The sequence below is a fragment of the Athene cunicularia genome, assembly GCF_003259725.1.
Source record: "Athene cunicularia isolate RWA chromosome 10 unlocalized genomic scaffold, athCun1 chr10_part1, whole genome shotgun sequence".
NCBI lineage: Eukaryota > Metazoa > Chordata > Aves > Strigiformes > Strigidae > Athene > Athene cunicularia.
The window spans coordinates 10,085,011-10,111,473 of NW_020799112.1; the positions used below are offsets into that span (position 1 = coordinate 10,085,011).

A 26,463-nucleotide genomic window follows, 5' to 3' on the forward strand; every position below is an offset into this window, starting at 1 on the left:
ATGGGAGAACATTGTTGCCCCTAATTTTTGGTGGAACAAAAGTGTATGGAAAATCTCTCTCTAACCAGCAAGTTAGAGTCTCTCTAACTTGGCCAGTCATGGCAAAGGAGGTGATGATGTTATTCCTTTTCAAATGACAAAACAGGCAAAAGGTTTCAGAAACTTAAGTAAGAATGTGGCACCTTACCCTCAACTGGCATTCAGTGGAGGCAAAGAAAAGTTTCTTTCCTAAAGAGTACTGGAGCTAAAGCATAAAGAAAGCAATTCAAATATTTTTGATGGCCTATCAGTCCATTCTGACACTACCCCTAAGAAGTAATCAATAAAGTGATTAACATAAAAATGCTATTTTTAGAGTGGTTTTTTTCACCTCCCCTTATCTTCTGCATGCCAATTTTTCTGAGGATCTGACTTGGTTTGCCATAGACTTCCTTCCCTGTATTTTGTCAGGAGATTTCTTTCACAAAGTTAAAAAATCACGGAAGAGATATAAGAATATCAGAACAGAGCAGGAAGTTTTTAGAGGTCATTTAGGATGCAGCATAGACTTTAAAGAAGAACCACAGCACTGGTGAGGCACAGCAGCTGTGGTCGTGTATTCTGGCCCACTTCTGCCCTGTTCCTTACAGCTTGGAGTTTCTTCTCTGCATTTTTAGTGGCCCAGAGAGACTTTCCTCAAAACTGTGTTGTTGGCTGCTCAGTCCCCAGAGAAACACTAGAGTTAACAATTGATGTTTGAAACAAGTATAACTGAAAATTGAAGAGAGAGATCAAGTATTCTGGGGAAAGAAACTGAAATTATAAGTAAAAGCACTCAGCTTGTAAATGTTGAGATTTTAAGTATAAAGGGTCTCTCCAGGGTTTGAATGAAAAGCTGGTAATTCAGTACACAGAGAGAGAAAGAAATATTTTTTCATGCTGTATTTTTAACTCTTGGTGGTTGGAATGGTTTGGGAAGTGAGACATGAGTGGGCTGTAAACGAGCAAGTGAGACAGGATTGCTAGACAGTACTCATTTTATTTCACACCATGGATAGTCCTTCTTTGACATCAGGAATTTTACTTGCTGATTTTGAGGCTTGAGACTGCACATAATCTATTGAATATACCATCATGTTGGAAGGAGAGAATTCTCTCTGGATTTATACAAGTGCAAATCCACTTGGATTTTATTTCTGCTGGATGAGCTGAGACTTTTATCCTTTCCTAGGGTAGGCTTATTAACAGCAGCTCAGCTCCCTTAGGAGCTTGGTTGCCTGTGGGATATGCAAGGGGGGGCAATAAGTTGAATGGGAGGAAATTCTAGGGTTCTTAAGTTCTTCCTTCTTCCTGCCATCTTCAAAGCCTGGTTCTTTTACTACTTGTAATATTTCTTTCCTCCTGCTTCCTCCCACCCAGTGCAGACTCTCCCAGCAGCACAACAAATTATACAAACTGTGTCCTGTGAGATTTTACTGTCCCTTGGGTTTTTCACCAAGATGTTGGCTAACAGCATACATTGTTGAACTAGTCAACAAAATGGGTCTTCCAGCATGCTACGATGTTGGGCTTTTTGCACTTCTGTGTCTTTGTGGCTGTGGGAGTTAGTGGGTGGCTGCTTTAGGGCCTCATTAACAATTTACTGGTTTAATTCTATACATCTTTCTCATTTGCAGTATTAAATTCTCCAAGCACTCTCAGTAAGTAGGGAGACAAGTTGAATTTAGCATTCACAATGCTTCTCAGAAACGCTTTTGAAGGACTAGATCTCTGTGCTCAGAAAAGCAGCAATCTTCCCTTACGTGACAGAACATTTGTCACTGGCAACACACCCTGTCTGCTCCCAGATCCCATTCTCCAGGCTCTGCATCATGGTGCCGTGTTAATACAACGCATTCTGCTAATCACTTTTTTCTTCATTACCTCTGGGTTTTATAAAGCTACTATAATTATTATTTTTGTCTTTTTCTTTCTGTTGTGGATTTTAAACATGGGAGTGTGTGAGAAAATGGAGAAGAAAAAAATGTTTTCTATGCTACAAAATGGTAATAATATATCAAACAATGTTAAAAGCAAAAGCTGATGAGATCAGGGCCTTAAAAAAGGTGCTGATGGGGTGAACTTTACTCATTAAATGTATAAGCAGCAGGAAACGTTGGTCTGACATTTGATCCACCAGAGAGGGATGTTTTGGAGTCCCTTAGTACATATTAATGCAAAAAGTACGCCTAAAGATTCTCTTGGCTCCAGGGGGATGCATCACAGAGTATTGCTTTCTCATCATTTGTTGATAGAAATCCTGTTCCTTTTGAGACGTGAAGAGAGAAAGTATTTATTATCAAGATAAATGGATACTTACATTTTCAGATATATAGTGTTGTGTATTACTCAAGTCCAGAGACACCAGTTTTTTAACACTGTAATCTGAAAGTTCTTGAACTGAGGCCAACCTGTATATTTTACAGCCAAGAAGCCACCTATCACTGGTTGGGAAAGGCTTGAAGTATCTCTTTTATGATTACATTGAAGAGCAGCCTCTCCACTTTGGGGTTGTTGATATTGCTAAACTTCCCAAACTGTTGAACAAAAACCCCGAGGAGTGAAAGCAGCCATTATGTTCCTGTTTTATGTTTTGTATAAGTTGTGTCTAGTATGTGCCTTGTTTAAAACTCAGAGCCCGTAGGGCTTGGTTAGGGAAATAAGACTTCTGGGAGATTAAAACAAAATAATAATAGGGACAGAAAAACACTGTTTCTATCAAACACTGTGCATGGCACTGGCAGCAGCACCACTTGCTACAGTTGCCAAACATTTTCCATTATGGGACCCCATCTTCAGATCACAGCACTGCCAGACTTGTTTTGGCTTAAGTTAGTCAGCTGGATGCCAGCCTCAGATTTTATGTTTGCTCACATAAAAAAACATTCATACAACTTCTAAGAAAGTCTATGGAAATCCTTGTAAGGCCTTGATACTTGGCCGGGGACATTATGTGATACTTGGGGGAAAACTACCTGAGTTTGGCAGGTAAATTCTCCAAAGACACAACCCATGGTAAACATTCTCTGCCTTGGGGCTGAGGAGCTGGAACACGTCTTGCTCAGCAATTGCTCTTCCTTATGAGCAGTGTCAGTGTGCACAACCAAGAACGACAGTCTGTCTTTTCTTCACTTTTGGAGAGGGTTAAGCAGGGAGGGGAAGGAGGAAACAACTCAGAAATGGGGATTTGGGTCTGGATGAAGGAGAGGACTAAAAGGGAGTCTGCAACAAGGATTTGGGACAGACTGGAATAAAGAGGCAGGAAAGCAGGGGACTGGGAGCATAAAATGGGAGGAGGTAGACACCATGATGCGGAATTGAGACAGGTCAGGGACTGAGATATGGCTCCAAGGTTGACGATAAGGGGCTGAGAGGATGTTGGATGATGCATCCAGCCAGTGTTCAGGGATTAGGCAGATATTCCACTACAAACTCACATCTTCTGGCCAAAAAGCTGCTGCACTGCTGATGTGGAGAGTCAGATTGCTTCTGTTGTCACAGAACCTCTTGTTCCTATCCTGCCTCCTGCACAGCTTAGACAAAGCACTGGCAAATGCCATTCTGTACTGCTTGAAGAGATGAGTGTAGGGGCTTGATGACAGTAGGGGCAATGGAGTAGGTAGGGTCTCAAGAGTAGTAAAGGACTTCTCTAGAAGTTGTATTTTGGTTGTCTTCATGGTTGATGAAGGGGGGCTCTCTGAACCGGGGAGATCATCACAGACTGTCACAACTAGCAGAGCTTCATCCTCCCAGTGCAGCCTTTCCAACAATCCCCCTCTCCCCAAATGTTCACCTTGTGACACCCAGGGTAGGTCCAACAACTTTTCTGACTCTCTATTTCACAATAAAACCTACCAGCACATATGCAGCTTTGTAGCCTCCTCGGGTTGCCTTTAGCCTCTCCCAAGCCTTCCTGTGTCTATTCAAGGAGCAGTGAATATCCTGCCACCCCAGCTGCAATATATGGGGGAGATCCAAAGAAGAGAATTACCAGTGACTGTACAGGGGCGAGAAAAATCCTTTCTGAAGATAGGGTAGACAGGCATTTACTCTGGTAGCAGAATTTTGAGACTGTCTTTAGTCCATCTTAAACAAAAAAATATTGCTACTACACTTAGATCTAGTTTTAGCAAGGAAGACAGTAAAAATCCAAGCTGCATATAGAAATTTATTGCATTATGAATGTTGACTGAAATACTGCTCTTTCTGCAACCTTGCCAGGGGCTGGTGTGTGCACAGCCATGTCCTCCTGGAACGTTTGGAATTAACTGCAGCCAGGACTGTCCATGCCACAACGGAGGACACTGTGATCCTGTGACAGGAAAATGCATCTGTTCAGCTGGCTATATAGGAGACAGGTAAAAATCAAAACCCCAAAGCCTTTAGTTTTAACCATGGATTGGCAATATTTATAGCCTTTCTAGGACAATCTTACTCTCTGAAAAATGGTGTTATGTTTCTATTGCTCCAATTACGTTCATCCTTCTGAAACAGTTCAAGCATTATAAATGTGGCAATGTTATTACTTTTTATTGGCAATGCTCTCCATTTACAGGGTTTTTTTAATACAACTTTTAAAATTTAATGGATTAAATTTAATTTAGATATTTACAGTGATAAATTTAATAGGGAGCATTACATGTTTACAAGATATGTAAATGAACTATATTTATACAAATTAATATCCTCAAGAGTAAGCAATGCAGCAATGTTTCCTTCAGCCTCTCTGTGCTGCTGCAGCACTTATCCATCTCAGACACCAACAAAAAGCGATAAATCCTCAAAATTTATAACCAAGAGCCTTCACCCATAAATCGATCAGAGAAGATGATAATATTGTTTTACAAAGGTGTCATGGATTCAGTAAAATGACTACACAGCAAAGTCAAGGTGGGACTGTAACGCACTCTGGTTTAGCCCTCCAGCTAATCCTGCCAGCAGGGCTAACAAAGGTGGGGAAGCTGCAGCTAAAAAAGCTTTCATATGCAGTTTTCACTAGGGCTTGGACTGTGTCACCAGGTCCAGAGACCGTGTGCACAGCTCACTAGTGTATGCCATACTAAAGCCCTTTCTCCTACATCTTCCCTTTTTTTATTAGCTAGAACAAGCTAGAATCAGTATACTGACATATGCTACAATAATACTTTTATGCAGCAAAGCTCACTGGAATTTCTCATTTCTTGCTTCATTGTCTAATCAGCAGGTCTTTATAGCACACAAACAAACCAACCTTCAGCACTGTGCTGGGGTTCAGAAAGCGGTGCTCATTCCCATTAAATGTGGAAGTTTTCCATTTTATCAACAGTGGTAATTGGAGGCGTCTCTGGAGATTAATATATCAGGATTTGCATGTTGAATATGGTGGAAATACTAATTATTTTGTGGAGAAGACATCATCATGTCTCTTTTCCCCCATCCTCCATCTGGAGACGGTGATTTCAGCCATAGGGTACCACATAATTATTGTTGCTAACCAAAGCTTTCTCTCCTTTTGGAGACAATTTCACTAAGAATTGCAGCCTGGACACTTATACTGGTGACCACACTTCAATCCCAACCTGTCCCGGAGTGGTCATGCTCCGGAAGGCTGACAGAGTCCCTCTGTCTCTAGGTCTCCTCATTTGGTTGTTGCAGACTTAGATCGATTTCTGGCTGTAGGTGAATCAACAGTGTCAGAGCTGTCAGGAGCTCCCCGCCAGCAGCCTGCAGCTGAGCCAGCTCCTTTGCTCAGCTGCCAACAGCCCCCAGCCACAAGGGAGACATGCAGCAGAAGAGCTGGCTCTGCCACAGGCAAGTGGCACAGGGAAAGAACAGTGATGGAGTTGCCAAACAGCAGCACTTACACTCTCCAGCAGCAACAGTAGAGAAAGGACCGTTGGGGATGAAGAAAGGAGATGGTGAGTAGAAAGCAGAAGACCTAGTTCTGCCTGCTGTCAAAATCAGAGGGTTTTGCTGCTGATCTCCCTCAGAGAGGGGCTGGAGAAGGCAGATCTGGGAGAGACTGAGCAGAGGAGGCACTACAGGGCAGACCTGACAGGAGTTCCCAAGAATTGTCCTTGAGCAGAGGGAGTGGGGGCTCTTCAGGTCTGTACTTGGAAAAAAGTGAGAGAGATTTGGACTCCAAAGAGAGGTGTTGCTTGAGAAGACAGAAGCACGGTGGGAGAAAATAAGGCATGATCGTTTGGAAGAGATGGAAAAGAAGCCAAGGGAAGTCACACTGTGGACCTGCACCCAAGAAAACCCCCTAGGAATGGCTCACTTGGCCCACCCTGGGGCAGGGAAGTGAAAGATAAGACACTGAAGGGAGGGGCAGAAGAGCAGAAATTCAGGTGTGTGAAAGGATGAATGAAAACAGGAGAAAGTTAGGTGAAGCGGCAGTTCAGAAAGGTATTCTAGCAGCAGGGAAAAACTGTATTAGCCTGGAAATTCCCACCTTTCAGACAGGTACTCAGAAGGTTAAAACATGTTTATCTATCAGCCTTTAATCAGCCTTCAATAAGGGAAGTGAAACCTTAGGTCCGTTATATTTGATTGGAGTTCTGCCTCTCACTCGGGCTAGGACAGCACGTGGCTGGTAAGGGTTTGCTCTGGACAGACACATGTCCCTTTGCTGTTAACTGCAGGTAGCTAATGGCAGATTGCCCATTGATTTCAGTGAGGGCAGGAGCAGGCACAAGGTCTTTAAAAAGTCTAAATTGCTTTCCTTAGTTACGTGTTCATACAGCGTGGACAATGGGACAGATTAGTCAGCACCATTTTAGCTTAAAGTCTTGTTCTACTTTCTGGATCACATGCAACTGTTGCAGTGTTTCTGTATAATTGCAAGTGTAGCAGGAGAACGCTGATGCACAACAGTGTTTTCTTTAAAATTTTATAAGGCAATAAAAAAAAAATCTTAATAATAGATATTGTGAATAACAATAAAAATATACCCACACTTTATCTGCTATCATCTTTTTAAATTGTCAGTTAAGTATTATATAATACTACAGTTCATCATCTTGTGCAGAAGATAATAACAAATAAACATCTGTGGAGGTGAAATGGTTGTAAAGGTCTATGTCACACCTTGTTCCCTACCTGTTTTCCATGAAGTAACACTACACTAAGTATCTAGAAAATTGGCAAGCACTATTAATAACTTCAGGAAGCTTTGTGCTCTGCTAAAATGACTGGATATGTCATGTAAATGTATGTTTTGCAAGCTGGAAAGGAATAATAGCAGAAGCACAGTTAGAAGCTGAGGATAGGGTGCCTAAGAATTCAGTGGCTGACCGGAAAAGCGAACATACTGGTTTAGCTTTGTTTTCCATATTGCCATTAAATCTGAAGATTGAATCTTAACAGAATAAATACCACATTCGTTATAACAATATGAGCAGACTTACTCTCCTGTTGCTGTGTTTGTACCTGTATCTTTTATCAACCGAAGAGCAATCTCGGTTGGTGTGTTTCGGATGCCTTTCAATATTTGTCTGTGCTATGTAAACGTGGTCACTGTTTCAAAACAAACAAACAGAAAAGCCTAAAGAACTTTACAGCATTATTCCATGAAAAAAAATTTATCTGGAAAAAATGTGTATGTTCTAAGTTCATCTGTTAAGCAGGCTGTCTTATGTTTAATATTTTGTGAAATTGCTTCCATTAATTCTACAGGTGACAGCCATATTATCCTATCCCAACCCAAATAATTATAGTACATATTAAAGTTCAGTGGATATTATAATACGAATCTCCCCAGATAGGCAGAAAGCAATGTAAATTAAACAAGAAACATAACTAGGGCTTAGCAGCTCATTTTGTAATTTAATTGAACAATGTATCTGGTTGTTAATGGTGCTATGGACACATTAGATTGATATGTTGCAGAGGAAAGATGTTTAAGTAGAAAGCTAATTCCTGCTGTGATTATTCCTATGTTCCAGAGGAGTCATTATTAGTATTCTTTGTATAAAATTCATTAGCGGTAGCTGCTTGATCTCCAAATAAATAAGTTGGTTAAATTGTTAGTAGAAAAAGGCTAATTATGTAAATGGATTAGGTCGTCAATATTTCATTTCCAGATGCTTTTCTCCCTGCTAGGTAATGCTTCATCTTCTATAAATATAGAATGATATAGTGCACTATTGACTAAGTATTCATCTCGTTGAGTACAGTGCTCTCCTGCTAACTAGTAGAGCTGTACACAGCAATGGAGACATAAGACATCTTAATATGTTCTTCATTGCATTTCATTTGCTTTAAGTGTTTCAGTCCTAGTGTTAACCATTCTTTGCTGGTTATTTCCCTGAGAGCAGCAGGGCTAACAGCCAGTACCGCCGGCGATTCTCTGGGCTCTTTCCCTTCCTGTTTGTCACAGGCTACTCTCTCTTTAGGTCTCCTGAACTTGGACTGTGTAACTAGCAACGATGTTGATGCTTGCTGCAGTTAAATCACCAGCTAGGCCTTTTGCTTTGTTCCTTTATTTTTACTAAAATGTGATAATCTGAAGCTGCAAAAGTAATGCTCTTCTTATATACTGACTGGGTTCATTGCAGTTTTGCCTGGCTTGCATCACACATTAATCTTTTATTACTGATCATTATATTAACTCTCACCTGCCAGCTGTGAAATGACCTGCCGAAAGACATTTAACAATTGCCTCTACCCACTGAGTTTACAGTATACACTTTAATCAATGCTCAGGATTAAATTAATGCTGATAGGCAATTTCCAATATCTGGCATCCATGCGATAAGGGAATTGGGCTTTTCTGGGTCTCTTTTTCTTTTTTTATTAACTGAAAAGGCATATCTGTATTTCATGGTGGATCATGTAAACTGTAGTACTGACTCACTGCAGAATTTTGAAACCACTGAATTAAGTCAAGCACAGAATCAGTTGCTTTCTTTAGGATCTTAGTTGAGCTTTTCGAAGTAAGAAATATTATGAACACTTAAACTGGTTGTGTAGGACAATGAAACAGGATTTTTGGCAGATTTCATAATGTATCCAGTAGGGAAATATTTTAAACAGTGCATGGAAGGTGCAATTTAAAACAATCTGTGTGTAGTGTTTGCAGGTTCCATTTTTATGTGTATCAAATATTAAAAATGTTGGCAATTTTGGAGAAGATACTACACTAAGGAGCATGAAAGTGATTTGTCTTGAGATTTTATACTGTTGAGCATCCCTGGAGTAAGAGATGAAAAGCAAATTTGAGCTTTAGTTACTCAGAACACACAGAAAAGACAAAGGGCTGTATTTTCTCCTACTTGGTATAAAGCTGGTGCAATGACAGCGTAAAGGGAAAGTAAAATTCTGTGTTGCTGGAGAACACTTTACTCAATATTGTTTAATAGACTACGTTCCCTTTCAATCCTCAGTACCACTAAGAGGACCATATGCTTTTAAAGAAGGTGCACAATCCTTCTGCAATAAAAGAAAAGCAAACAGATGAGGGTTTTTTTATAAAATATAATATCTTATTCTGTATCAGTTTCATATAGATGATAGGTGGAATTGTCAAGGTTCAAGAAACAAGAATGCACTTTGTTAACTAAGGTAATATGAACTAATGTGAATTTTGCAGGATATAACTGGACAGAGATTAATGCACTTTCAGTTAACAGCAATTTACATGCCCTAAATATCACATCACTCAATGATACCATCAGTTCACAGTATATTAATTAAATAAATGATCAATGATTTTATACCTAATCCATTAACAAAAACATTCCCATGTAAAACTCATAAGCAGACTAGACTATAGGATGGTTGCACTCCAAGAGTTTTGGTCAACAGCTCGATGTCCAAGTGGAGAGCAGTGACGAGTGACATTCCTCAGGGGTCGGGGTTGGGACTGGCACTGTTTAACAACTTTGTTGGTGACACGGACAGTGGGATCGAGGCACCCTCAGCAAGTTCCCCATCAGCACTGAGCTGTGTGGTGCAGTCACATTCTGGAGGGAAGGGATCCATCCAGAGGGACCTGGACAGGCTGGAGAGGTGGGATGTGAAAATCTCATGGAATTCAACAAGGTCAGGTGCAAGGTGCTGCCCATGGGTTGGGGTGATCCCAAGCACAAATTCAGACTGGGCAAGCTGTGGCTGGAGATCAGCCCCAAGGAGAAGGACTTGGGGGGGTTGGTGGATAGAAAACTGCCTGTGAGCCAGCAACATGCACTGGCAGCCCAGAAAGCCACCCGTGTGCTGGGCTGCACCCAGAGCAGGGTGGGCAGCAGGGTGAGGGAGGGGATTCTCCCCCTCTGCTCTGCTCTCAGGAGACCCCCCTGCAGTGCTGGGTCCAGCTCTGGGGCACCAACATCAGAAGAACACAGGCCTTCTCGAGTGGGGCCAGAGGAGGCCACAAAGATGCTCAGGGGGCTGGAGCACCCCCTGTGAGGAGAGTTGGGGGGTTCAGCTGGAGAAGAGAAGGCTCCGGGGAGACCTTAGAGCGGCCTCACAGGGCTGAAAGGGGCTACAGGAAAGGGGGAGGGACTCTTGATCAGGGGAGTAGGGATAGGATGAGGGGTGATGAGTTTAAACTGACAGAGGGCAGATTTAGATTACATGCTAGGAAGAAATTCTTCCCTGTGAGGGGGGTGAGGCCCTGGCAGAGGTTGCCCAGAGAAGCTGTGGCTGCCCCCTCCCTGGAAGGGTTCAAGACCAGGTTGGACAGGGCTTTGGGCAACCTGGGCTAGTGGAAGGTGCCATGAAACTCTGATGATCTTTGAGGTCCCTTCCAGCCCAAACCATTCTATGATTCTAGTATTTGATTGGATCCTGTCTCACATATTTCATTGCAGGTGTCAAGAAGAGTGTCCTATTGGGACTTACGGCTTTCAGTGCACACAAAGGTGTGACTGCCAAAATGGTGCAACGTGTTACCATGTAAATGGAGCATGTATGTGTGACCCTGGATTTAAAGGGATTTATTGCCAAGAAAGAATGTGTCCAGAAGGGTTTTATGGCCTCAAATGCAACAAGAGATGTCCTTGCAATATTACCAACACTCTCAGGTATGTACTTCATATTACATACAAGTGCAGGGGCTGGTCAAATAAAAACATTGAGGAAAAAAGTCAGTTAGCTACACCTACTCCCTTTTTATCTGTAGCTTTAATTAAGAATGCAGACAGATCCTCAGGATTGCAACCTTTGATTTAAATGACCTCAGGTTTGGAACCAGAAGCTTCAATCCAACCAGCATGTATCTGTTAACTACTTAAACAGTTCTGCTAAAATCCGAAACAATCTGACATATGGCCTTATCCTGTAACTGCAGTCTTTCAGGCATAAGAACTATCAGATGATGACCATATGTATGTATAATAACCCACTGAAACTTAAAAAAATATAGATATATTTACGCAAATCCATCATTTTGGCTCTTTTTACGATGGGTTTTCTTGTTAAATCTATAGACAGCAAGGGGACTTTCAAAATGAAACCTAATTTGCTTCAGTTTATGTCTCGTAGCAAATTACCTTGTTGAAAACACTTGAGGCAGATGTATAAATAGACTGAAATCAATATCCCCAAGTCAGTCTATGGAACTCTAATGGAGCTGACATTGTCAAAATAGACATCTTTTCTCTTCTCATGTGTGCCTATTTTTGCTCTTCATTCACTATGTGCATGTGTGAAATATTCAGGAAAATAAATATCAGGGAAGGATACCTAAAATGGAATAAGCCTCACATAAAAGGTCAGGTTTCAATGTTTTATTTCCTTTTGCAATTTTTTAGAACCTGATTCTTGAGGTTCTTGTTACTAAGAATCAGAGTCACAAACAGACTTGAGCACCTAACATGGGATGAGTTGAATTTACTTGCTCTTTGCAGGCTTGAACAAGTTTTCCGAACCCTAAAAAAAGGAAGAATTTAAAAATCTTCCCTGTTATCCTATTTGTTACCTTTTGTAACTTCTTGCCTTGTTTACTGACTGCCAGTTTGCTATTTAGAAGTTCCTCACTCCCTCACACACAGTAAAGGGAGCCTGGACAGCAAAAACACCCCGGCCTCTTCTGATGAACTAGAGTGCCCACATTTCCTTACCATGCCTGCAAGATGCTGAGACCTTCAGTTCCCACTTGATTTCCTCCTTTTTCTGTCCATTACTGTTAAGCATTCCTAGCCAATTCAGGATTGTGTAGGCTTCAAAGGGAGGTGGGGATAATTGATGCCCAAGCAAATATGCCCTTGATACGGACATTCTTCAATTTTAAACCAGACAGGTAGGGACCTGACTGTCTTGCTGATGATGACAATCCTACCTTGCAATCTTGCAGCCAGCTAAAATATAAATGCTCTCCTCAATTATGTATGCAAGCAGTGCCACCTAATTTGTGTGCGTGCACACACACACACACACACACACACACAAACACTTCAGGCAAATCTGTTTGTGTGCTTGAGATAGACTCTATTTGTCTCAGTCTTGGAAATAAACAGGTGATCTTTCTTGTGAATTCAAGTTCATCTGTGAGTGGTGAGGCTTTGCTTAACTGAAAGTCAGAGCTCACAATGGATTATTTAAAAGCCTTGTAAGTCTGATGATACAAGCCCTCTACAGAAAGATAGCTCTAGCTCTGTTGGGTCTGGCAGCAAGGATCCAAAGTGTCTGACACCTCAAAGGTAGCTCTGTACAACAGGCTTCTATCACTTCTGATTATTTTGTATATCATAAAATCACTGCAAAAAATAATATATCTAAGACACAAGCTGAGCATTATGCACAAAAAGTTAATGTTGTGTTGTACTGAGGGTAGGGTATGTCTCAAGAATGATTGCAGAGTGAGCTAAGGTATAAATTCCTGCATGTCACACTACTCTGCAGTACCTGCCAGTGTGCACAACATCAACCTACAGTAAATACAAGGTAAACTGCTCCTCAGTGAAAGCTGTTCTTCATGTGTACTGGAGGGTGAGAACATGCTCTTGGACAGCAGCTGACAGTGTGTCTTCACCCCCTCTCCTAGCCTGTGGAAACCCATTTGTGTGCATAAAGGTGTAAATAGAGTGGAAGGACTGCAGTCCATGGGCCAGGCTGTGCCTGGCTGCTGTTTCTCAGCTAAGTGCTCATTAAGTCTTCATTAAGTCTTCTAAGTGGGGTAAGATGGTGGGTTTGAGGGTGCAGGAGTTCTCCCTGGGTTACTTAAAGAACTACCTGGGAGGTGATCTGGAGTTTTGCCAGAAGATCCTTCCTGACAGAACAGACTAGCACCATCCAGCTGTGAAGAAAGACGAGGTCTCAAGTTTGAGAGAGCTCTGAAAGGTGGAGGATTGAATCCTCCCACAGTTCTTTTCTGGGCATGTGGTCATTCTTACACACCGTGTACCTGGCCCGTGCCTGGTTGCCATCTGACAGATACATTTTATACCTTCCCTCCCATCACTGCTCCGTCAGCTTCCCTTGCAGCATCCTCTGCTCAGATGGTATCTCAGTTTCTTTAATAAATGAATCTAGTCTCTCCATTGATAAAATCTCCCTTTTTCCTACATCTTATCACTGCTGTTATGGAACAAAGAGATATCAGCAAGCTGTAGATCTGTAAATGTTCTTTCATTCATCCACGGTATTTCAGCTTTCCACTTTTCAATGAGCTCCTCAGAGCACTGTCGATTTCTGAGCCCAGGAGTGTCAGAGTTGATGGAAAATGACCTTCTCCAAAGGCACTCCATATTCAGAACAAATCTTTTTACTGACTTTTTAACCAGTCCCATACAGCATACTTCTCTTCCCACCCACCTCCTCCCATTCCTCTCCTCAATTTTTATCATTACTGGAACTGTGGTCTTCCAAAGTGATTCATTTACTGACAGCCATCTATTTTCCCCAGAAGCAGTTTAAGCTGTTGGCTAGTTGTTGCAATAGCTAAGTGTGTAGGATAACTATAGAAACACTTGAAAGAAGGTGAGGGACGCTTGCTTATTTCTGTCAGTGATTTTGACTCGTTTGATCTCATTATTGGAAAGCTGGCTGGAATGGAAAGCTCTGGGAGCTTTGAGGAGCAAGTTGGGGAGGAACATTAAGAAATACATAATCAGCTTTTCTATCTTCATAGATCTATCTATTTTAATGTCTGAAGAGACCAGTGTGATCATCTAGTCTAACCTCCTAACGGCTGAAGAACATCATCCAATAATTTCTGCATCAAAGCACGCTGAAAGGCACTTTGTACAGGACTTTTGAACAACCCTAGAATTAGGTAATTTAGAATGCACTGGTGGCTTGGACTGTCCTTCCACAGGGAAGGATACACCTGTAAAAAATTTCCCTATGCGAAAAGCCCATGTTGAGACAGCCTAAAATAGTCAGAAAGGCATAATCCAAGCTTGCTCTTCTGAAAAGCAGTAAGGGAAATGAATAGCTGGAATAGTCTTAGCCACCCACCCCTCTTGAACATCAGTGTGGAGCCATATGCCTTTAGTAACGTCTTGCCCAGGTCAGAGACATGAGGGGGGAAGGAAGACACAGTGACCTCTTAAGCCTTGACAGTTTACTGCTGTGACAAAGCCAAATTAAATGGATAGATCTCCAGACAGTCTAATTATTGCCTCAACACTGAAAAGTTTGGAAAGACCAAACCCCATGGACCTTCCATAAAGTTTTGCCTTGACCTAAGTCAATAATGTGCTTGAATGAGCCTGGATTTGAGGACGTGCTGGACTGAAGTAGTGGCCCTACAGTCTCATTGTGGCACCCTCTTTGAAAGCAAGAGGACATTTTACCAAGGGAGGCTAAATGTAGTATGGACGCTGAAAGACAGTAAACACTGTTAAATAAAGATTAGGGCTGTTGTTAATTAAGATGAGATGACTGGTACTAATGTATAAACTTAAAGTCAGGAAATTCACTGGGAATAAGTTGTTTTGGCTGAAAGATGTGCGGAGAACAAATTCAGAATTTGGAACAGACTGTGCTGTCTAAAGTATTTATTTTCCCAATTTGCCTTAAGTTACCTGGTTTCCTCAGATTTCCTCAAAATTAGATGCTTAAAAAATTTAAAGGTCAAAAATTACCTTCTGTTTTTTCAGTTCAGCTAGTAAATTTAAAAAAAAAATAAAAATTAAAAAAAAAAAATCTTTTATTGCTGTAAATGTGACTTGAAAGCCAGGGACTGTACAATAGCTTCCAAACTGCAGCAAGAGCCATGGAACAATTTCCTTCTGATGCCGTGTTGTGCGCTGTGGACAGCTTCCAGTTTCCACCTCTCCTTGGCCTAGAGCCAGAGGAACACTTGGCTGCTTGCATTCGCTCTAGGTTTTCTACACTATTCTTTCCTGTTATGCAAGAGATTTGAAGAAATAAAAGTTGTTAAGATTCAATGCAAAATACTAATGTATAACACTGCCAAACACTTTCAAGATGTATGGTTCCCTCCCTGCTCACAGCAAGTGGTTGGAAAGCAGATGTTAGTGGGTTTGCCTTCTGGGATCCTCTTGGAGGCCTCACATTCTCTTACCCATCCATTCACTGATCCTTCCCCAGAGGAATTGTTTGTGTTTCTTAAGTTCAGTTTATCGATGGCATGGAAAAGTGCCTTACATGTGCTGTAACCTGTGCTGGCAAAATGTTACATGGACTCATGATCTTGGAAGGTACATTCAGAACAAGAAGGGAGGAATTATACAAGTAATTCACATTGCTAGATGTATTCCCTGCTCTTTGCCTTAACACCTTTGCCATTAAGTGCCTCAGACTTTTCACTTCCATGCATTTAGTTCACTGGACAGTCTGGATGCAGAGATGATTGGATGGATGATAGGCGAATTTCCTAGCTATTATTATATGTCTAGGTACGTAGTTTCAACAGAATGAGATTTTACAAAATGCCAGTATGAGAGAAGCATTCTTAACTCACACATACATGCATACATATGCTATTTTGACATCATGAGCTGCAATATATTTAGTACATAACTATAATGACTTTAATTACTGGACTAGTTCATACATATCAGAATAGAAAAAACAATTAATAATGAAATCTTAGTACTATTTAGTGATAACAGCTGCAGATCTTAAAAGGGTTTCCAAAGGAAGAAAGGCATCATTTTACTAATGGGAAAAATGAAGGCAGAAAGAGTAAGTTAAATCACCAAGATTCACTGGCAGGATCGGGAAGAGAACAGTTGTCTTCTGGATTTTGGTTAAGCATCTAAATCTCAGCCATCTTCAAATTAACACTGCATCAGGGCACCTTTATTATCAGACAAGTGGTTTTGGTTCAGGACATTGTATTCCTTGTATCTGAGACGAGTCTGTGTCCACTGGCCAGACACAGCCTGCAACCTCATTTCAGACCTAGCTACATAGGTTTGGGGTCCTCTTGCTTGTTACGCTACCGTAACACTATGGTGTGTGTTAATCTCTGGCTTGCCAAAAGCTTTGGAAAGATTTATTCTGCTACTGTCAAGAAGTTTCCCTTCCCCTGCTGTACACTTGATTCACCAACTATTGCTACCTACCCAGAACTATGGGTACCATAACCCAGAACTATGGGTACCAGTTTAATGCAGAGGATTTTTCCTAATCTTACAATGCCAGCATTTGGTACGGCAGCACAAGATAACTGTTTCAAAGGACTGGAAGACTGCAAGCACTTGGCCCAGGAGAAAAACAAAACTCCGATATGCTCAGGCTGATAGCAAAACTGTTCTTACTTCAACAGGAAGATTATATGGATGCAGGGACCCAAACATCTGCATTGGACTTTTCCTAGCTCAGAGCCTTATGAAAGAGTGGACAAGGCTTTAGGGGGGCAGAGTATGGTCTCAGCCTTCTACTGGACCTCATTTTGGAGTCCAAGGCCCCTGTCTCCTGCAGACTCTTCTGCAAAGCCTGTTTGGGTTTTTGCTTCTTTCTTAGGATGATTTTGAGTCCCTAATACCTAGCTTGCATCCCATGCAAAAAAGCTGTCCATTTTGATGAAGGAGCCAACCCTGGAGTCAAAAATCTTACTGAGTATAGTATTTTCAATTGAATTGTCATAGACTGATTCCAACTGCCATGATCATATATTACTTTTGAAAGATTTAATTTAGCCAACAGATGCAGTTCTCACAGAACCGTATGATATGTGCAGTAGTAGTAAAAACAGAGAAACAAAAAATCCACTTTAAAATATTTCTTTAATGTTTAGCTTTCTGCTCCTATTAGGTAATGATTAATAGACACAGAGGGGGAAAAAAATGAGCTTTTATTATTTTCATCTGAATGTTAAGAGGTGCTTTGTGAACAACTATAATTTCAGGCACTGCTTTGTCAGAAGAATTTCATGGATGGTAGTTTGTTAAGCTGATGAATTGTTTTAATTAGTCAGTAAAACACTATTTATGATGAAACATATGACACTCACAAAATTTGATCATTCTTAGTCACAACAGTATATGACTAACCTCTCCTACCAGTAATTGCCAGAAACATACTAGGAAATTACGTTTTATGAGGTTACCTTGAAAATTAACATATACGATATTAATTTTATAGGTGTAAAGAAACCCATTCAGTCAGGTCTGCAATATTAAACTATAGCAATAAATAATGGTAAAGGAAAATAAATTGTTTCTATGAGGCAAAAAACCAGGAGACAGGTCCATAGAGAGATGCCACCTTGCAGAACTCTATTCTTTCTTGTTCTGAGAATAATAAAGAAAATCAGATTTGTAGCAATATTATTTCTCATCTTCCTCAGTGAGAGCTAGACAGTGCTATTATGGTACAGTCTGGTGGTGCAGAGGCCCCCAGAGCACACTGAGCTCCCAGGTGAAGCCTTACACTGCCAGCTGGCCTCACAACATGGAGTCTTTTTCCAAAGATCAGATTCCCTCTTTACCCCCTGCTCTCTCTTTCGACCACTTCACCTTCCCAAACCAGACATTCCCCTGGGCTCTCCCTTCCCATCCCCCAGAAACCTCCATCGCTTCAAACCAGGACTTAACACATCTCCAGCCTTCCCCTCCTTTCCCAGCACTCAGCCACAGCCTCAGCGTGGCTTTCCTGCTGTGGGAAGTTAGTGCCCTAAGAAAACCTGGGAGATGCTCTTTCTACTTTTATCTCTGTGTGCTCTCACAACAGTGTGGAATTGCCTGAATAGAAATGAAAGCCAAAGGATTAATGTTGGGTAGCAGTGCTGATTACTCAGCATAAAGGAACTTGACTCATTTCACTGCACAGCTGAGATTTAGTCCCAGGGCTCCTTTTGACTCCTGCCCCAAATAAATCCCGAGGCTTCAGGTAATGATCAGTTCTGTTCACTATGACTGTATATTCCCTGCAAAACTCTTTTTCCAAGGGGATTTTTCCCTTCCAAAGCACTTTCCTTTCTACCTTTCACTGCTGAAAAGTTCTGCTGAGGTGTCACTCACTTTTAGAATACTAATTAGAATAGAATAGAATAGAATAGAATAGAATAGAATAGAATAGAATAGAATAGAATAGAATAGAATAGAATAGAATAGAATAGAATAGAATAGAACTCAGGTTTATCTTCACAGCTCTCTTGATTGCATTCCTCCATCCACTGGAATTTCTCCTAACCCTGAACATCTTTAAGTGACTGTATTACAGCCAACTAGTACGGCACATATATGTCATACAATGGTATGGATTAATCGCATTGTGGTTAATATCAGTAATCCAAGTCCCATTGATTTTAAAATGGAAAAGCATAAACTTCAAAGGTGCAATATTAGCAGTGCTGGGGCACTTCCCACATGTTTGGAAGTGGCATGCCAGGCTGGTACTTAGCACCATATTCCCTATTCACTCCCTAAGTTTTATGGTTGCTTATGTTCACCATCCTTAACAGTTCTCAGGTTTGTGCTGTTCTTAGTGTGATTCTTGCTGGCACTGCATGTAAAACGTCCTGCTGCTGGTTACAGACTGTATTTTTCTTTCATGTCCACATCTCATTAATGTGTGTCTGTCTTCATTAGTTGCCATCCGTTGTCTGGAGAATGTAGCTGCAAAGCTGGCTGGGCTGGACTCTACTGCAATGAAACCTGTCCCCCTGGATACTACGGCGAAGGCTGCCAGCTGATCTGCCCTTGCCAAAACGGGGCAGATTGTGACAGCATCACAGGGAAGTGTATGTGTGCGCCGGGATATATGGTAAGTGAGAGCTGGGAGTAAGGGGACATTTCATACGGCGCCTGCAAAAAATTAAAGATTTTAATCTGATTTCAAATAACATTTGTGTAAAAAGTGGCCAAATGCAGGTAATTTTTCCCCATTCTATTATAAGTCCACATGATTCTCCTTTGAGCAGTGTTAACTTACTACTTCTGGTTATTTACTTTATATCAGTATTGTAAGTTTATTACTGTTATAAGGATAAAGAAATGGTTTCCCATCATATACTCTAAGTCAAGACATAACAAAAAAGATGTCAGTTTATTGTCTGCCTAGAAGAGCAGAAAAAGAAATCTCATGGCCTTTCAGCATTTTCCTTGTCAGTCACACTGTGATTTTAATAGATGAAGATCTTTTAAGATGTTACAAATGATAGAGCAATTTATGTCTTTTCTGAGCATATACGGCAAGTGTCTTTTACCTGAGCATCAGAAAGAGCTTCAGACATTCTGAGGTAAACAAGCATTACGTTTTATAGATGAGATATAAAATGGCTGAAGAAATCAGCCAAGATGAAACAACACAAATTCAGAATTGATGATTGCCAGGTTGCAGGAGAAAGTATTAGGACATGGATCCAGGTGTCCAGTCCTGCTACAGCCGGGCGTAATGGAACCCTTGCTAGTAAGTTCCCTCATTATCCATATGTGAAGCCCCTCTTTACTTCAGGAGCACACCATGGAAGAGCCTATGTTTAAGAAACAATACTTCCTAAAGAAAAAAAAATATTTTAAAGAGAGAATTCCACAACTTCATTAGCAATTGTCTGTCTGTAATTTGTATCCTTAATTTTACATCTGTCCCCACAGGCCTATCTATATGTTTTCTGTATTATTATAGTCATTATTAGTTATAATTACTAAGTTTACTAGAAATTGAGCTTCAGATTCGAAGACATTCCCAATGTTTCTAGAACTTTCACTGACATTTAGCAGCCAGCTAAAATGTGCAGCGTTCTGAATGAGTGACCCTCTATTGTGTTAAGTTACAACTTCAAAATGAAGTGAATAAATACCTTTAGATAACTAGGGAACACAAGGTGTGATCTTTGACCATGTTGTAGCTCTCTTGATTTGCATTTGTGAGACATGGTAGACATCAGACCAGGTAGCTTTAGAAGCAGTGGGAGTGGAATGGCATGTTGGATCTGAACAGCAGAGGAGTCACGTTCTACCATCAGCACCCACTGCAGTGTTTAGGGTTTTCTAGAAAAAAACATGTGGTATTCTGCAGGGTCATATGCCTGCTGTCATCTACAGGGAAAGGCTGCACAGCTGTGTGACAAGATCCATAGTGTGGGAGTCCTGGATGAGATGAGTGGGATGCTAAAGCCTTTTAGCCTCCCTCCCTTTTAAATCCACACCTGAGCTTGTGATCACCAACTGTCATCTCCAGCACTGTGAAATTGGAGTTATGGCTTAAAGACACTTTTGTTCTCTGCTTTATGTCAACATCTGAACCTGAAAGTTGGAGCTTCCATGCAATTTCCAGGGGTTCTCTCAATGCTGGGTATAAACAGAATTATTTAGGTGAGGGGTAGGACTGTCAAAAGCATCTCTGCAAGACACCAGTACTTAGAAATTTAAAAAAAAAAAAAAAAAAAAGAAGAGGATTTTGAGTTTTGATACTCTACTCACACTAACAAAAACTAAGAATTTATCTTTTCTATACAGTGGTGATACACAGGTGTTTATAGAAAGTGGAGGAAAGAATGAAGGCAGCAGCATGTCAGTAACAAATGCAAAATAAAAAGATAGCAAGATCCTCTTATCAGGAATGCTGTTCAAGTTTGCAGCACAAAAATATTTTGGGACCCTTTACTGTACTCATATTTTTAAAAAGCATGGTTTGTCCAATATATATTGCTCCAAGACAGTATTATTGCAGGCATGAAGCCTGGGAAGTTCCTATTGCATTGCTTCAAAATAATATTTAATCTCATAATAAAGAGCTTTCTTGCATTGACATTTAAACAGCTTGGTTATTGAGGATAGCTCTATAATCACTGAAGCATATTTAGGCATTAGTATCATTGCTCTCTCATAATATACTATAATCTCTGACAATTAGTCCATGAGGGGAAGTAAAGCCTTGAAATTGCTAATTTATTGCCTCTGAAGCATATTTGTCATCCGTATGCATGCCAGATGACTTGAGATGCAACGGTTCTTTCAAATGCTAGAGACCACAGGCTGTAAAGAAAACTTGTCAGGAACCTTTCCTTCCTTCCTGGGCCGGCGGCGTCCTGCCGAGCTGCTCGGCCGTACGCTCCATCGCCTGGGCAGGGAGAAGGTGTCACACTGCTTCACCACGCAACCTGCAGGTCCTGGGAAAGATGCTGTGGGGCCAGAACCCTCTCAAGGCTTGAAGTGGCTTATCTCAGTGACACACTCAAGACCAGACTTTGCTTTCAAATATGCCTGCCTGCCTCTTGCTGAGGCAGCAGGGAGCTTTGCCTGCAGGTAGAATTTTGCCCTTGAATTAGCCTAGCCTGCAAGTGCGAGGCTCGACTGTTCCTGAATGCAGGATGCCTCTTTTGGCAGCACTGACAATAGTGATGCTAATACAGAACTGGGCAGAGCTAATTATTCAGAAAAGCCATAAATGAATCCCTCTTGCTTTTTCTTGCATGAGGCTTGGCTGATGCAGCTACAGGGTCAGGAATTTTACCATATGATTGGAAAGAATGGAAATGGGAGCAACATCTTACATTTTACAGACGCGTTTCATCTACACACGATCTTAAATAGCTGAGCAGGCTGAGGGGATTTTTAAGTAAGCGGGGAAGGAAGAGAATATGATGGGACATGGCTTACAACAGCAAAATTGAACTGCAAAGACAGAGGGGTTGGACCCATAGACTTCTGGGTTTCTGGATGCCTAGAAAACATAGTGACCAAGAAACAACAGTCTTTGCCTGACAAAGCACTCCTCCAACCCACTTGTTTTGCACAGATGGCTTGTTTTTTAACTGTGCCCTGCCTCGGCTTTGTCAGGGCAGCTGGGCTGGGTTTCAGAATGAATCATCTGCAATCGCAGCCAAAACAGGGACATTTTGTTGGGATGCAGAACAAGCCATTAAAAACACAAAGCATCTGGTCACCTTTATTAAATGTATTAAGTGGAAAGGCAGCCATCCCATAGGTTGACATGTATGTGAGCAGAACACTTAATTTTTAGAAGTTAGGCAGATTCAAGTTTTAAAATAAAATTGTACCTTGTAGCTTAGAAAATAATACATTGTTTATTAGCTGTGACATTTCCAAAATTTCAAATACCAAAGCTAAATATTGGTGAGCTTGCAGTTTTGGATAGAATTTCAAAACATTTTATATCTTCTTTTTTTGATTATTATTTTGCATTAGACTCAGTGACCAGATTCACACATACACAGCTCTAAAACCGAATTACACTATCTTAAAGATGTTACTGGTACTGGTACAGGTTATTTGTGTGAGGCCCTGATATGACTGTGCTCACACCAGGGGATTGCACTGTTTTAACTGTATGGTTGTCTAAACCACAGTGCAGACTATGTGTAGATTTGACTGAAGAGATAGATGAGAAATCGAAGTGATCCACAATTACACCCAAAACAGCCCAGTTCTTGGAGGCATCATCCAGGACAATAAAAATAGGATAATAGTAGAGGAGACACAACAAAATCTTCTTCTTCTCCAAGATCACGGAGCATTTCTAGAGCTACCCCCGATGTGCACTAGTAGTTGAGTCCACACTGCAGGCTTGCTGGAAACCCTGTGCTTTACTGCATCTCACTTGTGAAGGGAGGATAAAGTTAGTATCAATTTAATTCAGATGATTGCAGGGTATCATCATTATCAGCATGTCAGCAGGGCACTTCCGTAAAACTGGTATTTTTAACATATTTGAGGATTGCCTCTTAGTACTCGTGTGATGAATTGCCAGTGATTCTTTTCTGAAGAATGTTTTGAAAAGCCATTTTACTGTCATCTCATTTGTGGCAAGAAGGAATCTGATAAACACACACAGGGAGTACACAAAGATTAGCCTTAAAAAGTATACAAGGAGATTCTTGACTGGTAGAAATTGGATCCTTACTCCCACATGCAAATAGTCGCTCCTTGCAATAAATTACTTGGATGCAATTATGGGGGTGGTGAGAGGGGTTATACTAACTTGTACCTCCCTCTACTTCCAAAATCTGCTTTAAGATGCTCTCTTGCAAGCTCACTGAAGTCAGTTGTGCAGAAGGGATGTAAAAGAAATCAGGATTTGCCCTGTCCTCTCTTCTTTTGTTTTTGGTTCATTGAATTTTATTCCTGTAATTCAATAAATGTGGTGAAGAAGGCCAGAGGATATGAATTAAATATGACAGGAGACCACAGGAATCCTGACCTTCTGTCTCACAAGGAAATCTTGAAACCAACCCCCTGCACGTACCTATCAGCGTTCTAGCTACTGAAATCATTATAAATGCTATTGAAATACAACTAAGTTCACCTTCTGCATTGCACAGCTAATTGCAACTTTCCTGAAAACAGTGGCTATCTAGAGACCTCATCCTGTGATATGCCTTTGTTTCTTTATGGATGCTTTGTTTTCTTCCTTTAAAAAATGGGTTTAACTTCAAATGCTTTCATTCTGTCCATTGTGGCAAGGAGATATGTAGTTAAAGCATTTCGCAGCCCAAGACACTCTGAGAAAACTTTAACACTTATCTATGGAATGTGCGGTCAGCTTTTACTTTGGTGGGCACTTAGGTCTATATTTCACATCTGGATGACAGAACTTATATTACTTTAAAGAGTTCATCTATTTATGCTGCAATTTTTTGTAGAACTGTCTGCTTTTATTGAACCCTGCATGCTGGCAAGCAAAGCTAGCACTTCATCACCAAAATGAAAGAATCCATTCTGACATTTTTCTATTCCTTGGCTATATTGGTAGATCCCATACAAGCCAATCATAATACAGGAAAAGTATGGAAACTATAGCAGTGGTGACCTCTTACTAGATTTTTCATCTTTAGGAATGCCACTTGGATTCCCTAAGACTTTCCAAGATATATCCCAGTACTGTGCATCTCTAGCTATTTACATCTTCTGTTGATGTTGCATCAAAATTGCATTTTAAAAACATAATAAAATAGTGCCTTTCAAATATATCCTTATGTAAGTGCTTATGTGTATATATCTCCAGCTGAGCTCAGTGGGAACCTGTGCACTTAAGGACTGAAACACAGTCTTAATCTGGGTTTATAAATCCATAATTTTGTCTAGTATGCCATAACGCTTTCTCTACCACAGGGGTACAAATTGTTTCCAAGGTTTACATGTACATGCTTGCACATCAGAGTAAAAGTCAGCCCCTGTAACACACAAGAAACAATAGCTTGAGCACTTAGTAAAAATAGATGTATATTATAGTGCTATAAACCTATTCAAATGCATAGAAAATGTATAGCAAGATTTGTAATGGGTAATCTCTCAGTCAGTACAAACAGCCCCACACACAGTCTCAGGCCAGTCTTAGTCTGCCTCATGGCTACTTAATGAGTAAAATGACCAATTTACCCTTCCATAGAAATGAGAAGGACTCTAATTTTGTGTCACCTATAGAGGTCATAAGGAACTTACAGGTCCAGTCTGTTGAGTATTCCAGCCATGACTAGCTTCCTTCTGGTGCAGACAGTATCTCTTGTTCCCTGAAAGAAAACACACAGGACAGAAGAAACAATCTTTCCCTCTATATTAAAAAAAAAAAAAAAAAGTTAAAGCCTGTCCTACACCTTTAAAATTCTCTCTGTTGTCTAAAAGGGAAAAAAAAAAAAAAGGAAGCAGCACCTTATCTTATCTTCAATTGAATTTTCCTGAAGGACCGAAATCCCAGGTAGGTCTGGAGGAATTTGAAGAATCATTGCCTGTAGGTGTTTTCTAAACACTCAAGGTTGATAAACACGGATTTATCAGAATATTCCCTCTCTTCTACATATTTTCTTTCATCTTTATTCTAAATGTACCATTCACCATTCAGAAGGGAGCAGGAAAAATGAATGAGACTTCTTTGTCTTATAAGCCCCTGGTTCAGTAGTAAAGTTATTTTATAAATTCCACAAAAATCTTAATATAAAAAATGAACCTAAGGTTGGAGATAGTGGATCTGTTTTGGGGGCTTTAACTCATTTAAATGATCCATTTCTCTTTGAGATAATTCCAAAAGTACTTCAGTGGAAGCTCATCTCAGAGCAACAGGGCACCTCATCAAAAGGTTTAAAAAGAAAAGACGAGGGGAAAAAATCTTCAATAGAGCCTGTGTCCTTTTATCCTTGATTTACCGAGCATATCGGTTACCCCCCTTTGTTAAGAGCTCTTTTCATTTATAGGTATAAAATAAATTCAACCATTTTATCAAGATGTTCTTGTTACCAACCACCAGTATAAATTTTGCTTGCTGTAGGTGGGGAAAAGGTTTTCTGGCACAGCAGTTGTCCAATTAACTGGAGTATTACAGGCAGTAGAAATAGTTTGCCCATTCTCATTTCATGAATTACCTAGATGCACAAGGAAGATGCATTTTCTTCTCATTGGTTTCCTATTTGTATTCATAATCCAATGTCTCAAACCATTGTGAACATCTAGCAGTAGTGGCAGTGGGTATGCAAAAAGGCCTCCGTACTGTGCAGGTGGGTTTGAGCGTAGGCTGCAGCTGGCAGAGAGTGAATTATTAATTAATAATAAAAGTAAAACAAGTTGCCCTATAAATAGTGGAGCTAGAAGCGCCTTGTTTTCCACAGATTTCTATCCTTAGTCCCCTGGCCATTCCTACCCCACTGCAGTAACACTGTCTCTCTATCAGGTCTCCCAGGACACCTTAGCTAGCAAAGGACACTCAGATGGGCTCATAGGCCTCAAATTCGCTGAATCCCCTCCCTGCATAACCAGGTTTAAAGTACCATGCAACACAGTCCCTAAAAAGGAAAGGAATTTGCCTGAACAGAGACTGAATATTGAGTGTGAAAGAAATTGATTCCCATGCTCCCAGCCTTTGAACTCTTTCCTATTTATTAGTTTTCCCTTTGTTTCTCCTCAATTATTCAGAATTTATTAGTACTCTTCATTTTAAGATATTTTGGGATATCCCTCTGTAGCCATGACTAATTCCTCAGCTACTCTTGAAGTATAGAGACATAGAAAAACGGAAAGGCAAAACCAACCCAGGAGGACTATTGCTGGTGATCCAGAAGCAGTGCAAGAAGGAAAGTCTCTCCTTGGATACAAAGAGAATAGTGGGATGCAGTTGAAGAGACAGCAAAAAGACCTGGTGGTTTCAAAGTATTCTGAG

At 40.7% G+C, this 26,463-nt stretch overlaps 1 protein-coding gene across 9 annotated transcripts in view; it reads left to right on the forward strand.

Moving 5' to 3' along the window:
- Nucleotides 1-26,463, forward strand: part of MEGF11 (multiple EGF like domains 11) — a 292,920-nt gene that overhangs the window by 192,146 nt on the left and 74,311 nt on the right. For all 9 annotated transcript variants that reach the window (XM_026856302.1, XM_026856305.1, XM_026856308.1 and 6 more), the window contains 3 exons: nt 4,240-4,376; nt 10,809-11,021; nt 18,945-19,119. In XM_026856302.1, coding sequence (XP_026712103.1) covers nt 4,240-4,376; nt 10,809-11,021; nt 18,945-19,119 — 525 coding nt within the window. The remainder of the gene's footprint in view (nt 1-4,239; nt 4,377-10,808; nt 11,022-18,944; nt 19,120-26,463) is intronic.